This window comes from Hemiscyllium ocellatum, chromosome 3, assembly GCF_020745735.1.
Source record: "Hemiscyllium ocellatum isolate sHemOce1 chromosome 3, sHemOce1.pat.X.cur, whole genome shotgun sequence".
Taxonomy (NCBI): Eukaryota; Metazoa; Chordata; class Chondrichthyes; order Orectolobiformes; family Hemiscylliidae; genus Hemiscyllium; species Hemiscyllium ocellatum.
Window position 1 is genome coordinate 110,323,547 of NC_083403.1, and position 16,101 is coordinate 110,339,647.

General features: G+C 41.8%; 1 protein-coding gene across 3 annotated transcripts in view; it reads right to left on the bottom strand.

Annotated features, from left to right (window-relative positions):
• Positions 1-220: 220 nt before the first annotated feature.
• Positions 221-16,101, bottom strand: part of fam83b (family with sequence similarity 83 member B) — a 44,165-nt gene continuing 28,284 nt past the window's right edge. For all 3 annotated transcript variants that reach the window (XM_060852811.1, XM_060852819.1, XM_060852802.1), the window contains exons 4-5: positions 5,307-5,431; positions 221-3,400 (exon numbers count right to left, since the gene is read on the bottom strand). In XM_060852811.1, the coding sequence (XP_060708794.1) occupies positions 1,216-3,400; positions 5,307-5,431 (2,310 nt within the window). In that variant the 3' untranslated portion in view covers positions 221-1,215. The remainder of the gene's footprint in view (positions 3,401-5,306; positions 5,432-16,101) is intronic.

Genomic DNA, 16,101 nt, shown 5'->3' on the forward strand with positions numbered 1-16,101 from the left:
TCCTCAAATTGTATCTCAGTGTGAATCAGTGAGGGGAGGGTAGCTAAGACATATGGGACTGTATTACATGATTAACCAACACCTTCTGGATAGCAAAGTGAAACTTAAAGGAATCTGAAACTCGAAAGTTTAGGTCTGGGAAGGAAAATATCATTAAATGATACCAAGACAATTGCAGTTTTCATTAAAAAAAATTCCCAAGTTTAATATATCAACCCCAGTTTTCAAAATGCTACTACCGTACAAAATATAGAACCGATTATAAAAACATTTCAACTTTGTCTTGAATTGATCACTATTTTACAGATAACAAGTCTGAGATATTTATACAATAATAGATTGAAACATTTTCAGTGGTTGTACACATTGAACATTCCAGTGATAGTTCAATCCTGAGAATAAACATTTTTGGCTTATCAAGAAACACCAGCAATTGAGAGCATTCTCTGCAAGTCTCAACTTTCCATTAATGTTCATTTATATTCTAAGGTACAAAAAAACATAGATATTTGAAAGTAGGAAAGACATTCAGTGTTTAAATGAATTCATACAACCATTATCAGATAAGTTCCTGAGGAATCTTGGCAGATTAGACGTGGAGAAGATGTTTCTTCATATGGGAGAATATAGAAGTAGGAGTCACTTTTTACAAATTAGGGCTCACCCACTTAAACCAGAGATGAAGCAAAACTTTTTTTTTCTCAGAAGGGCAAGAGTCTTCCTGAAAAGACAGTGAAAGCAGAGCCCCTGAATATCAACAAAACACAGGTAGATAGTTTCTTCTTAAATGTTTGTGAGGGGTGAGGGTGAAGAAGGTTATCAGGGATAGTTGGGAATGCAGACTGCAGATTGGACCATACAGAAAGACAGGGTAGGCACAAGGGGCTGAATGGTCTACTCCTGCTCCTAATTTGTATGCTCATATCGTTTTAAATTCTGAGGTTGTTTATTGAAAGAAATTTGAAAGCATTGAAGCAATCAACCAAAATAACTCACGTTTCACTATTTCATGTTTACCATCATTGAAAGTTACACGTTTGCCTTCATGTTGAAATTACATGGGATATGGTGTAATGATGGCAACAGTGCATTCTTAGTACTATTTCAATGTACCTCTCATAGAAAATGTGTTACCACTCATTAAAATAGCAGCATGAGGAAGTTCGGGAGACTGCAGTCATATATTATTATACTAACAAGTTATTTTAAGGCTTCTTACTTTTTAGATTTGAATGAGCCGACAAATCTGTGCACAAATTTTTCAAACTTATTTTCATTGTGGTGGGTTACTTGGCGTACGTGATTCTCTTGGTATGAGGGGAATCTTGACTGACGGTGCAACTGCTCACTGGGAAAAGTGTTATTGCTATCAACCGGCTTTGCTGGGACAGAAGTGGGCTCGGTTCTCTTGGGTTTCAAGTTGTTCGTTTGCGGCATGTAAACTTTCTCAAAACGACTGTAAACTCGGTGCTCTTTAGGTTGAGTGGTCGTTGTTGTAGAAATATTGTTCTTAGATTCCTCAGGTTTTAATTTCCTCACTAGAGATGAGGGGCTGGTACGTGATTTATGTTCTGTGTTGCCTATGTCCAGTTGTTCCGTGGCAAATCTCGGAGCTGATGCATCTCCCAGCCTCGTGTCATCCTTCGCAAGCAAATAGCCATCTGTGTTGAATTGCTCTTGTTTGTCAGCATGATCAAATTTTGGAATGTTCACAGAATTTGATGATGTACTTGGTGTCTTCTCCGTTTGCTCATTCCGTGCATATTTTGCTATTTTTCTCCTTTCTAGCTGATCACTCTCAGAGGTTAAAGTGTCAGTGCTGCTATTTGTTTTATAGGATGCAACTGACCCTCTACTCCTCGGCTGATTATCTCTTTTATCGCTTGATAAGCTCAGTAGAGATTTGATCTTCTCTGAACTTCTTGTAAGGAAATTTGTTGGGTGCTCATGATTTTTTTTGCCCTTCCCAAAATGCCAAATCTTGGGAGATTCATTTCCCTTTGTTTCAGTTAGTGAGTGGATTGACAAAGTCCTAGCAGAAGAGGAGTGAAATTTTGTCTTGGGTAGCGTGTAGTGTCCAGATTCCTGTCCAGCTGTGTAATCTGACGCCTTGTTTTGATCAGTCTGGTGTGCTTGGAAGCTCTGATTGTGTTGATTAAGTCTTTGATTCACCTCCCCAGTTTCATTTTGAGGTGACAGTGAATAACTGGACAGTTGCTGTATACCTGCCACACTCGGAGTTTTCACTTCATCTGATGAACGCTGTTTATCGGCAATCATCCATGCATACCTGAGATTGCTCGATGTCTGCTCCTGAGGAGTTGTCGACCCTGAGTTTGCGCTAATCGTTGAAGCCGTTGATTCAGAATTAGGGCTGAAGACATCAGCCTGTCCCATCATAGAGGTCTTGAAGACCAATGAAGAACGCAGACGGGAATTTGACAAATTAGGATTGGTTTTAATCTCGGTTCGGTTTATTAATTCTAAATTTTCATGCATCCTGGGGCCTGCTGGGTTTTCAAACCTGTCCGTTGTATTCAGGTCGGTGCCATCAAATGACTCAGTGCTAGAATTCACTGCTGGCCCAGCCTTATCATTTAAGTAGCTTTCAATTCGCCAGTTTCGCAAACCCGTCCTTTTCATGTTTTCTAGGGTCGGGAGCTTGTAGGTGGAAGGCAGGTTCAGAGTTTTAGGCCCATGATACGTATTCCGAATATTTGAGCTCCTTTCAAAGTTCGGTGTTATTCTCTTATGTTTTAAGCGATCGAGAGCGTTTTTGATGGTGCTGGACATGAATTCACCTCGAGTTGAAGAGGTAACACTTTCGCTTTCCTCGAGCAGATTCTGGTCACTTCTTTGAAACAAGGGTCTTTGGTTTGCTGGTCTATTCATCAGGAGGTACGATGACGTTTCCGGCTGCTCCCCAGCGTAACTGTGTCGCTTCCAGTAATCATTTCTCTCATAGGTCTGTAGGCGACTGATTCTGTTTGTGGCATCCAGACCATTTGCAATGTGAGGTCGAAAATGTGCATTCCGTGAATTAAATTTATTGTCAGCATTGTTCCTCTCATTTAGACGAGTGTTTTGTCTCGAATGCAACTTTTGATACAATGTATCAAGAGTGTGTCGCTTGGGATTCTGCCGACTCAATGGCTGGTATTGGCTAGAGGATGAAGCCAAGGAAGCTAGTGAATGCTGGTAGATATTAGTATTCTGGTTATGCTGCCACATGGATGGTTGCTTTCTATCCACCAATAGTCTGGAGCTTTCAGGTGAAAATATAGCAGGGATATCAGACCGGGCATAGAGTGTCCGAAATTCTTCATCATAGGATTCAACCAGATGTCCAGTGATCACTTGGACCATACTAAGGTTTATCTTCTCAAAGGACCACATGAAACTGAAAATAAATAATTCATTTAATTAGTTGCGGAAAGGTAAGTCATTGAATTTTCAAAGGAAAAGCTTCGAGAATGCTACAGAAAGGAGTCGTCAGGTTTCCTCCTCGCGTTCAGCAACACAATTGTGCTTAATCTAAATTCTGTAAGGTAGAGAATGCGTTGCATACTCTTGCTCTCCAAGTGCAGGTGAGCGATCTCCTGAAGGTGCTGAAGTTCTGATTGCTCAGCCTCGCACCCCCCGCCCCATTAACTGATAATTGTCCACTCTCTTCAGAAGCATCCCTCACTCCTTTCAATTTTACCATCAGCAAATTCACCAACCTCCTGAAAATAAAACAAGATTCTCACCATCACCATAAACTACCATCAGAGTATTGATCTCCCTTCCTTTCTTAAAGTCCTTGGAACATGTCATCACTTCACAATTCTGTGTTCATTTTTCCTGGAATTCAATGTTTTATTCCTGATTATATTCCTGTCTACCTAAATAATGACAAGAAAATCCTACAGAATCCCTCATTCATGGCATTGTTACCTCTGGACTTGAAACTGCAATGAACTCTAGAGTCATAGAATCATAGAGATGTACAGCATGGAAACAGACCCATTGGTCCAACCTGTCCATGCCGACCAGATATCCCAACCCAATCTAGTCCCACCTGCCAGCACCTGGCCCATATCCCTCCAAACCCTTCCTATTCATATCCCCAAAGTCTTCATGCCTGTAATCTTAATCACCCCAAATCTTGTAACCCAACACTTCTTCGCCTGCCTTTGCTCCATTAAGATGCTCCTAACTCTTTGAAGCAGCTTTTGGTAATCTTTCCTAAAACCTTTCTTTGCAGTTTGGTTATCAACTTGTTTCATCATATTCCTGTAATGTCTTGCTACACTAAAAGAACTGTATAAACAAAGCTGTTTCATCAGGATATTTGAACCCTGAAACATTATTAACAATCTCACTGAAGGCCAGTTATTTCTTCATCTTTGCAAGAAGTCAGGATTGGGTTATTTGAATGAGATACTTGCTTAGGCAAGTTCACCAGCATTAAGCTTTGCTAATGTGGCTATTACTTTAAGGTTGCACGAGTGCCAGGCAATGGATCATTTCCAACAAGAGAGAATCTAACAATTATGCGTTTTATGTTGATGGTATTGGCATCATTAACTCGCTACTGTCAATATTCTGGGGGCTACTATTGAACAGAAACAGAACTAGGTAACCCTGTATCTGTTGTGGATACAAAAGCCACTCAGAGGCTGGGAATGCTGCAGTGACTAACTCATCTCTTGACTGTCCATACTACAAGTCAGTAGTGTCATGAAATACTCTTCATTTGCTAAGATGGGTGCACCTCTAACCAATACAAAGAAGCTCAACACCATTCAAGAAAACAGCCCACTTGATCAGCACCCAACCCACCATCTTTAACATTCACTCCTTTCACCAATGCAGAGTGCATCATCTACAAGATGTACTATAGTAACTCATGAAGAGTCCTATAACTGCACCTTCAAAATCCACGGTTTTACCATCTTAATGGATAAGGAAGTCAGATGAATGGGAACACCACCACCTGCAAGTTCCCCTCCAAGCCATTCACAACCCAGATTTGGAATTATATTATCATTCCTTTACTTATGCTAGTTCAAATTCCTGGAAATCCCTCCTAGGCTTCACTGTAGGTATTTCAAAACCTCAACAACTACAGCTGATCAAGAACTCAGCGCACCGCCACCTTCTCTAGGATAACTGGAAAAGGGTAATAAACACTGGCCTAACCAACAAACTCCACGCTCCATGAAATAATAACAAAAGAAAATTGACCATCCTCTACTTATGGACCCTAGTTTTAATCTCGCACACAATTATTTCTTTGTATGTATAAATATGCAGAAAGTTACCTGTACGTTCCATATACCGCTGTCTTACAGTCAACCAGAAGAAATTTCTCTGTCATCTTCCCATGGAACTTGCTCCCCGATCTGCAAAGGTAATCTAATCCCTTGACTGTCCGAATTCTGATGTTCTGTCAAAGAAGGTTGGTTGGAATTAGCAGTTGTTTCAAACCAGTAATAAAGAACATAGTGGCTAACAACATAAAATGGCAAATTTGTGTTTTCATGAAACCTCAACATATAACATTGATTCGATGAGTAAATGATAGCAGTAAGCAAGCATTTCTCTTAATGCCAGCATTACCATTCCCTGATTACACAGAACATAGAACAGTACAGCACAGGATCAGGCCCTTCAGCCCACAATGTCTGTACTGTGTCATTCATGATATGAGGGTGTCACTGGCAAGGCTAGAATTTATTGCCCATCCCTGACTGCCCAGAGAGCAGTTATAAATCAACCAAATTGCTTTGGGTCTGGAGTCACATGTAGGCCAGACCAGGTAAGACTGGCAGTTTCCTTCCCTACAGGACATTAGTGAACTAGATGCTTTTTTTTCCAACAATCAATAATGGTTTCATGGTCATCATCTGACTCACAATTCCAGAATTTTACTGAATTCAAATTTCACAATCTGTCATCACAGGATTCAAACCTAGTTCCCCAGAACATTACCTTAGACTCTGAGTTAACAGTCCAGTGACAATACCATTGCCTCTTTCTAAACTAATCCCATCTGTCTGTACATGATCCATATCCCTCTGTTCTCTGTTTGTTCAGTGTCTAAGTGCCTCTTAAATATTGCTATTATCTACACTTCTACCACTTCACCTGGCAGTGTCCTCCAGGCACCTTCCACCTTCTGTGTGAAAAAAAACTTTGCTCACACACTTCCTTTACGCTTTCCCTATTAAGCCATTTGACATTTCCACCCTGGAAGAAAGACTAATTATCCATTTTATTCATGACCCTCAATTTTAAATACTTTTATCAGGTCACCCCTCAGCCATGGATGCTCTAGCAAACAAAAATCCAAGTTTGACCAAACTCTGCTTACCGCTGATACACTCCAATTCAAACAACATACTCTGTGGCATCCTCTTTCTTATAGTAGTGTAATCTGAACTGCACACAAAAATCCAAATGTGGCCTTACTAAAGTCTTATACAGCTGAAACAAGACTTGCTAAGTTTTATACCCAATGCCCCAACAGATAAACATATGCCTTCTTCACCATCTTTTTCCATTGTGTTGCCACTTTCAGAGAGCTATGGACTTGAACCCCAACATGCCTCTGTATATCAACATTCCTGAGGGTCCTGTCATTTACTGTATGTTTTCCTCTTGCATCTGACTTCCCCAAATGAACCACCTCACACTGGGCCTGATTAAACTCCATCTGCCACTTCTCCACTCAAGTTTCCAACTAATCTATATCCTGATGTTTCCTTTAGTATCTTCACTATCAATCTGGCCATAGTCTAAACAAATTTAACTCTTCCAAAACTCTTCTTGCTGCTTCGTCCCATTTTCTACTCTCCATAAATCTAAGCTCATTTAAAAACTCTGCTGCCCATAGCTTACCTGCAATCAAGTCTCAGATCCTCCTCTCCTTCCACATTTTTCCAATGCCCACAGACTTCTATTGCTCCTGGCCTGGCAATGCCTCAATTTCTAACATTTCATCATCATGTTTACAAGTCCCACTGTAGTCTTACCCTTCTCTCGCTCTGCAAACTACTCAAATCCCTTAACCTTGCAAGGTATATGTGCTTGCACTGTCAGTGGAGCAGCTGGTGAGCGGAGAACTTGATTGGAATGAGAAGCCTTGGGAACAGTGGCATTATGTCTGGGGATGATTGGTAAGGTCAGGGGGAGGCGTACAGCCGGGGGACTTTCTGAGAAAAGAATCAGTGGATCCGGCAGGTGAGTAGAAAGACACTTATCTCCTGGTTCCAGCAATTCTCAACTGGGTTGTGGCATCAGGCTTCCCTAATGTTCTGGGAACTCACCCATTTACAGAACAGCTCAAAACATTGAATTACAAGGAGACCCACAGTCTCATTAAAATAGTTAAGGCGTCAGTTTTTCTCCTGGTTGCTTGCCTGCTGTGAGACGCACAAATTAGTGCTGGAATTCAGATCTAAAACTCTCTAACAACCTCCATGCCTGTTTTTGTGATTCAAATTCATCGCAACATCTCAGGAAAATTATCGTACGTCAGGGTTGGAAGACGTTAGATGTGTGACAGATGTTTAAGGAAGAACAGAGGCAGGGAAAGGGGAAATGGGGAAAGAATAAAAACATAAAGGTCTGTCATTAAATGATGAGGAGCCTATCTCTTGCACTTGTCACCTCTACGATGAAAATCTCACAGATGCCAGTCTTCAGCCTTATTGCCATACTCCTGTGTGATAGCAATGAATGGTTGAAGGCACTGAATACTTCAAAAGGTTGTTGATCTTGATAGCATTCCAACTGAAGGACTGAAGATCTGTACATCTGTACCTTTAATCAAGCTTTTCCAAGGTAGCCACAACACTATATAAAATGTGGAAAATTGTTCAGACATGACTTGAATTATCACTCCATCAGACTACGCTCAATCACCACCAAACTTATTAAGGTGTCATTGACAGCACTGTCATGTGGCACTTATTCAGTAATAGCCTGCTCACAAATGCTCCATTTGATTCCACTGAAGAGGATGCAGAGGATGTAAACCAGGATGTTGCCTGGGCTGAAGAGTTTTAAAGAGGGATTTGATAGTCTGGGGGTTGTTTTCCTTTGAGCAGAGGAGATAGGGATGGATTAAATTATGAGGGACACAGACAAGGTTGGCAGGAAGAAACATTTGCCCTTGCTGAAGAGATCAATGTCTAGGGGGCATAGATTTAAGATAAGAGGCAGGAGGATTAAAGTGGGTGTGAGGAAATTATTTTTCACCCAGAGAATAGTAATAATCTGCAAGGGTAGTAGACGCAATAATTTTCATAATATTTAAGCCATATTTAGACATATACTTGTAATGCCAAGACATTCAAGGTTATGGTGAAGTGCTGGAAAATGGGGTTAGAAGAGTTACATGGTGTGTTTTGACTGGCTCAAACTCAATGGGCAGAAGAACCTTTTTCTGTACTATAGATCTCCATGACTTTATAACCACCTGGGTCCCGAGCTCACAGTAGCTTTGGCCCAAGCTTGAGGAAGAAGTGGTGAATTCCAGAGGTAAGGTAAGAGAGGTTAGCCCTGACATCAAGACAACATGTGAACAAATATGACACCAAACCACCCTAGGAAAACTAAAGTGAATGGCACTGGGGGTGGTGTAGGAGGTGGGAAACTCCCCATTGGGTGGGATCAGCATTCCTAGCACAAACAACAATGGTTGTGACTATTGGACAGCAATCATTTCTAACTGCTTCACTGACCTTTCCTTCATCAGAAAGTCAGAGGACGTTGCTGATGACGACAAATGTAATGGTTCTGAAAGAGTTAATATTGAATTTGCATTAGTTCCACTCTACCTGACGATGTCTCTCAATGTTTGGGTGGAGAAACACTTAGTCTTACATTAGGTGCTGATGGAGACAGATGTGATAGATTTAGCTCCTTACAGTTGTTATTCTGTCTAACCAGTTAATTTAACTTATACATAGTACTATCATACATGTTGTTATGGAAGACAGGTGCCTCTTTCTTAAGGCTCTCTAATGGTTTATCTTCGACTGTTGACAATTATAGGTCCTTAAACATTGCATATAAAAGATGATAGAGGGGCGTTTGTGGTGCAGTGATAGTGTCCATACCTCTGAACCAGAAGACATTGTTAATGACTAACATACTGCAGATGTGTGTAATAACATCTTTGAACAGATTAGTTAGAAAATATCTAAATATCTAGAAAGGACGATGGGTGGTATCTTGTGGCAGTGTCCATTCCCCTGGATTGGGGGCCTGGGTTCAAGTCCCACCTGATCCAGAGGGGTGTAATAGCACCTCTGAACATAATATCTACAACAGAAGAAATTGGAAGAGTAGACCATCTAGCCCATCGAAACTGGTCTATCAATCAACACGGTGATAGCTGCATTTTGGCTGGTTCAAGTTACTACAATAAGGCTGTTTTAGAAAACACATGGCCATCAAGCAACAGAGGTGATTATTTTCTGTGCATGAATATAAGGAATGTTGTACTAACAATAGTTCATCCCACAGAGCTTTAAATAGCACCCCAGCAAATCTACCACAGACTCAGGTGCTCTCTGGTAGGAGTCAAAGTAAGAATCAGACAGACTGTGGCTTCAGGAAGCATTTGCCATTCAGCTAATCTATGCAGAGGCACATGTAATTTGTTACTGATTATTTTGGGAAATTTAACTTTGAAAGCTGCAATATTTCCATTCTAGGCTTTGTAAACCAAATTATTCAAATGTTACTTCTGGGTTTAAGAGGATTTTTTAAACTTTATGTTTAGAGTTATAATGAAAGATGACAAGTAAGGCAGATGAACTTAGGGCATGGTTGAAAACATGGGGTTGGGATATCCTAGCTAATACAGAAACATGGCTCAGGGAGTGCTAGACTGGCAGTTTAATGCTTTTGGGTATAGATGTTATAGGAATGACAGAAGAGGAGGAAAGAGAGAAGGGGGAGTGGTGTTTTTGGTTAAGGGTAACATTACAGTTGTACTTGGGGAGGATATTCCTAGGAGAATGTCCAGGGAAGTTACATGGGTGGAACTGAGAAGTAAGAAAGAGATGACCACCTTTTGGGATTCTACTATAGACCCCCCAATAATCAGCAGGAAATTGAGAAGCAAATATATAAGGTCTCAGTTATCTATAAGAATAATAGGGTTGTAATGGTCGGGGATTTTAAATGTCTAACCATTAACTAGGCCTGCCATAGTGTTAAGGGCTTCGGTGAAGATGAATTTGTCAAGTGTGTACAAGAAAATTTCCTTATTCAATATGTGGATCTACCAACTAGACAAGGTCCGAGACTTGACCTTCTCTTGAGAGATAAGGCAGGACATGTGACTGAGGTGTCAGTGGGGAAGCACTTTGGCACCAGTAATCATAATTCTATTAGTTTCAAAATAGTTATAAAAAAGGATAGACCTCATCAAAAATTAAAGTTCTAAATTGCAGGAAGGCCAATTTTACAGTTATTTGGTTGAAGCTTTCAAAAGTTGATTGGGGGAGGCTATTTACAAGTGAAGGGACAGTTGGAAATTGGGAGGCCTTCAAAAATTAAATAACAAGAGTTTAGAGACAATATGTTCTTGTTAGTCTGAAGAGCAAGGCTGATAAGTGTAGGGAATGCTGGATGATGAGAGAAATTGATGGTTTAGTCAAGAAAAAGAAGGAAGAATGTGTCAGGTAGAGACAGTTGGGATCAAGTGAATCCCTGGAGGAGTATAATGGCAGTAGGAGTATACTTAAGAGGGAAACCAGGAGGGCAAAAAGGGGACATGAGATAGCTTTAGCAAATAAAGTTAAGGATAATCTAAAGATATCCTATATTAAAAAAAAAGAGTAACTGGGCAGAGAATAGGGTTCCTTGAAGATCAACAAGACCAATAACCTCTGTGTGGAACAACACGAGATGGATGAGATTCTAAATGAATACTTCACATCAGTGTTTATTGATCAGAAGGATGGGGAAGCTAGGGAAGTTGAAGAAATAAATTGTGATGTCCTGAAAAGTGTCCATATTACAGAAGAGGACTTGCTGGAAGTCTTAAAATGCATAAAGGTCAATAAATTCCCAGGAACTGATCAGGTGTATGCCAGAACTTTGTGGGAAGCTGATAAGAGATTGCTGGATCCTTTGCTGAGATACTTGTATGATCAATAGCCACAGGTGAGATGTCAGAAGACTGGCGGGTGGGTAATGTTAAGAAAAGTGGTAAGGAAAAGCCAGGGAACTATAGTTTGGTGGGCGGCACGGTGGCACAGTGGTTAGCACTGCTGCCTCACAGCGCCTGAGACCCGGGTTCAATTCCCGACTCAGGCGACTGACTGTGTGGAGGTTGCACGTTCTCCCCGTGTCTGCGTGGGTTTCCTCCGGGTGCTCCGGTTTCCTCCTACAGTCCAAAGATGTGCAGGTCAGGTGAATTGGCCATGCTAAATTGCCCGTAGTGTTCGGTAGGGGTAAATGTAGGGGTACGGGTGGGTTGCGCTTCGGCGGGTCGGTGTGGACTTGTTGGGCCGAAGGGCCTGTTTCCATACTGTAAATCTAATCTAATCTAATCTAATCTAAATAGAGCGATAGGCTCGATGTCAGTGGTGGGTAAGTTGTTGGAGGCAATTCTGAGGGATAGAATTTACATACGTTTGAAAAGGCCAGGACTAATTACGGATAGTCAACATGGCTTTGTGCATGGAAATCATATCTCACTAACTTGATTGAGTTTTTTGAAGAGATGACAAAGAAAATTGAGGTAAGCAGAGTGGTAGATATATATATGGATTTCAGCAAGATGGTCAACAAGGTTCAATTGGTAGACTGGTTAGCAAGGTCAGATCACATGGAATCTAGAGAGAGCTAGCCAACTAGATACAAAATTGGCTTGAAGGTAGAAGACAGAGGGTGATGGTGAGGGGTTGCTTTTCAGAATGGAGGCCTGTGACCAGTGGTGTGCCACAAGGATCAGTGCTGGGTCCACTGCTTTTTGTCATTCATATGAATGATTTGGATGGGAACATAGGAGAAATAGTTAGTAAGTTGGCAGGTGACACCAAATTGTAGGTATGATCGACAGTGAAGAAGGTTATCTCAGAGTACAATGGGATCTTGATCAGACAGGCCAATTGGCTGAGGAGTGGCAGATGGGCGTTAATTTAGAAAAATAAGAGATGTTGCACTTTGATAAGACAAACCAGGACAGGACTTATACACTTAATGGTAGGATCCTGCAAAATGTTGTAAAACAAAGAGACCTTGGAGTGCAGGTTCATAATTTCTTGAAAGTGGAGTCACAGGGAGACAGGGTAGTGAAGAAGGCTTTGGTATGCTTGTTTTTATTGGACAGTGCATTGAGTGTAGGAGTTGGGATGTCAGGTGTTGTGGCTGTACAGGACATTGATTAGGCCACTTTTAGAATACTGCATTCAATTCTGGTTTCCTTGTTATAGAAAAGATGTTGTTGAACTTAAAGAGGTTCAGAAAAGATTTATAAGCATGTTGCCAGGGCTGAAGGATTTGAGCTCGCGGGACATGCTGAATAGGCTGGGGCTGTTTTCCCTAGAGCATCAGAGACTGAGGGGTGACCTTATGGAGGTTTATAAAATCATGAGGAGCATGGATAGGATCAATAGACAAGGTCTTTTTCCCAGAGTAGGAGAGTCCAAAAACAGAGGGCATAGGTTTAAGGTGAGAGGAGAAAGATTTAAAAGGGACTTGATGGGCAGCTTTTTCCACACAGTGTGGTGCTTGTATGGAATGAACTGCCAGAGGAAGTGGTAGAGGCTGGTACAATTACAACATTTAAAAGGCATCTGGATGGGTATATGAATAGGAAAGATTTAGTGGGATATAGACCAAATACTGGCAAATGATACTAGATCAGTTTAGGATTTCTGGTTGGTGCGGATGAGTTGGACCAAAGAGTCTGTTTCTGTACTGTATAACTCTATGACTCTACGTCCACCTGCCCCAGACATGTGTTTGAACAGTGGAGAATATAGTGCTGGAAAAACACAGCATGTCAGGCAGCATCTAAGGAACGGGAAAATCGATGTTTCGGGCAAAAGCCCTTCATCAGGAATCAGGCCTCATTCCACTCTCGACTCTAATCTTCAGCATCTGTAGTCCTCACTTTCGCCAATGTATTTGAAGGGAATTTGAATTTGAAAACATTACAAAGCAGGTTTGGTGTCAGCGATATACCTTAACCACCAACTACCAACGGTTGATGCCCAGAACTCAAAATACCATTCATAACTCCTCAAATCTGATGCAGTCTATACCTACATGCAGAAAGACAGGGACTATATCCAGGTGATGTCTGATGACTAATAAGGAACATTCATTTCATAAGTATTAGGCAAAAAGAACAAGAATCTAACTGTCTCCCTTTGACAGTCAATAGGACAGCTGGAACTGACAACCAGAAGCGCTTCACAGGAGGCTCCCAAGCACTGAGGATGTCACCTAGACAGGGGACGAAACGTCTACAACACACATTCCCAGTTCGGCAAACAGAACCACAACAACGAGCACCTAAGCTACAAATATTCTCACAAACTTTGGGATTATTCTCCATTTGCCTCAGTGAACAGAGCCCCAACTGCACTGAAAAAGTTCACTGTCATCGAGCATAGTGGAGCCCAACTTAGACATCCACGTCAGTGACTCAACGGGCAAGAACCACAGCAGAAATTCACTGAGGCTTCTTTGACAGCACCTTCCAAATCCATGATAAGAAGCTTGACAGCATCCAGGACAAAGCAGCCCACTTCACTAATTTGATTTGGATTATTGCCACATGTACCTAGGTACAGTAAGAAATTGGTTTTGCGTGTAGTACAGGTGATCATATCATATATGTGCACAAGACTAATAAACTGAGCGAGGAACACAATGTTACAGCTGCACAGGAGATCATAAAGAGCAAGTTCAACATTAAATTTGAGAGGTCCTTCAGAAGTCTGATAACAGCAGGAAGAAGCTATTCTCAAATCTGTTAGTACGTGTGTTGAAGCTTTTGTATCTTGTGATACAAAATGGAAGCAGTTGGAGAAGATTTTAATTGGGGTGGAAGGGGTCTTTGATGATGTTGGCTGCCATTCTGAGGCAGCGAGAAGTGCAGATGGAATCAATGGATGGAACATTGACTTGCATGATGGACTGGGCTGTGTTCACTACTCTCTGTAGTTTATTACAGTCCTGGTTAGAGCAGTTGCTGTACTGACCTCTGAAGCATCCGTACAGAATGATTTGGCACCATATTACCAACATTCACTTCCTCCACCATCTACATAATACACTGCAGAAATTCCATCAAGGTTTCCTAAGACAGCACCTTCCAAACCCATGACCACTTCCATCTAGCAGGATGAGGGTAGCAGGTACATGGGCACATCACTACCTGCAAGCTCTCTTCCAAGTTGCTCATCATCCTGATTTGAAAATATATTATCCCTACAGTGTTATTTGGTCAAAATTCTGGAGCTCCCTCCCTAACGGTACTGGGGAAGGTGCCCCTACATCAATAGAACTACAGCGACTTAAGAAGGCAGCTACCCACCATATTCTCAAGAGCAACTAGGAATAGACAATAAATGTTGTCCCAGTCAGCAATATCCAAATCTCTACTTTGCCAGTGGAATGTAATTTCCTGAACACCTCACTCAGTGCCAGAAGCTCATCAGCTCCAAAGAGGAGCCATTTGCAGCCAGAAGTTACTGTCCCCTGTGAACCAGCTACGTTCTATAAAATCACGCTTCAGATTGCACAACTTTCTGACTCAAATGTAAAGATGCTGCCCTGAGAAACTGCTGAGGCTATGCCAGTAAACTGCATATAAAAAAAACCTTATGTCTACATAGGAGCCAGTTCTGCTGGTCAGGTTTCAGCACTGTTTCTGAGATAGTCTTTGTTGTGTTTAGTAAACTTAGCAGCTTCCTAGTGTCATGTGGACTGAACGAGTAAGATGAAGGCAAGAACCTTGGGAGATCAATGCAAATTATTTACACGTCAATTCCATCTGAGCCCTGTCTCTTGCTCACTCACAAAACAATCTACTGTAGATGAGAACAGCAATGTGCATGAACCATCCTTGTTCTGTTAGTTGCTTTAATGTTCATCATCATTCTCTATTGGATGCGATGAAGACAGAGAGATTTGGTCTGATTCACTCTTGGTATAACATTCTGCCTATAGTTTGTTGCTTTTAATATTTAGATTAGATTACCTACAGTGTGGAAACAGGCCCTGCTGCCCAACCAGTCCACATTGACACTCCGAAGAGTAACCCATCCAGACCCATTTCCCTCTGACTAATGCACCCAACACTATGGGGCAATTTAGCATGGCCCTGTACATCTTTGGACAGTGGGAGGAAACCAGAGCACTCAGAGGAAACCCACTCACCCAGACACAGGGAGAATGTGCAAACTGCACACATACAGTCGCCCGACGCTGGAATTGAACCCAGGTCTCTGGTGCTGTGAGGCAGCAGTGCTAACCACAGAGCACCATGCCACTCCTAGCTCTATGCTATGGTTCACTGGATTTGCACTTTGTTTGAAGATATGTCTGATGTTCAATCTGTCCATCGTGACTCATACCCTTGGCTAACAAAGATTTACCAATTTCACATTTGAAGTTTTTAATGAGCTAGCCTTAGCCCTCATTTCCCTTCCTCCCACCTTACCTTCCAGCTCAGCACTGTCCTCATGAGCTGTCCTACCTGCCAATCTCCCTTCCCACCTATCCACTTCACCCTCCTCTCCAACCTATCACCTTCATCCCCACCCCCATCCACCCATTGTACTCTTTGCTACCTTCTCTCCAGCCCCACCATTTATCTCTCCACCCTGGAGGCTTCCTTACTCTATTCCTGATGAAGGACTTTTGCCCAAAACATCTATTTTCCTGCTCCTCGGATGCTGCCTGACCTGCTGTGCTTTTCCAGCACCACTCTAGTCTAGCCTTACCTTAATGGCTGTTTCAAGACCCAGCCACTACTTTCTCAAGGACAGCTGGGCACAGGCAATAATGCTGGCCCAACCAGCAGCGCGCACAGCTCATGAATAAAAAAAATTCCACCACCTTTCATAGTGTCGAAGT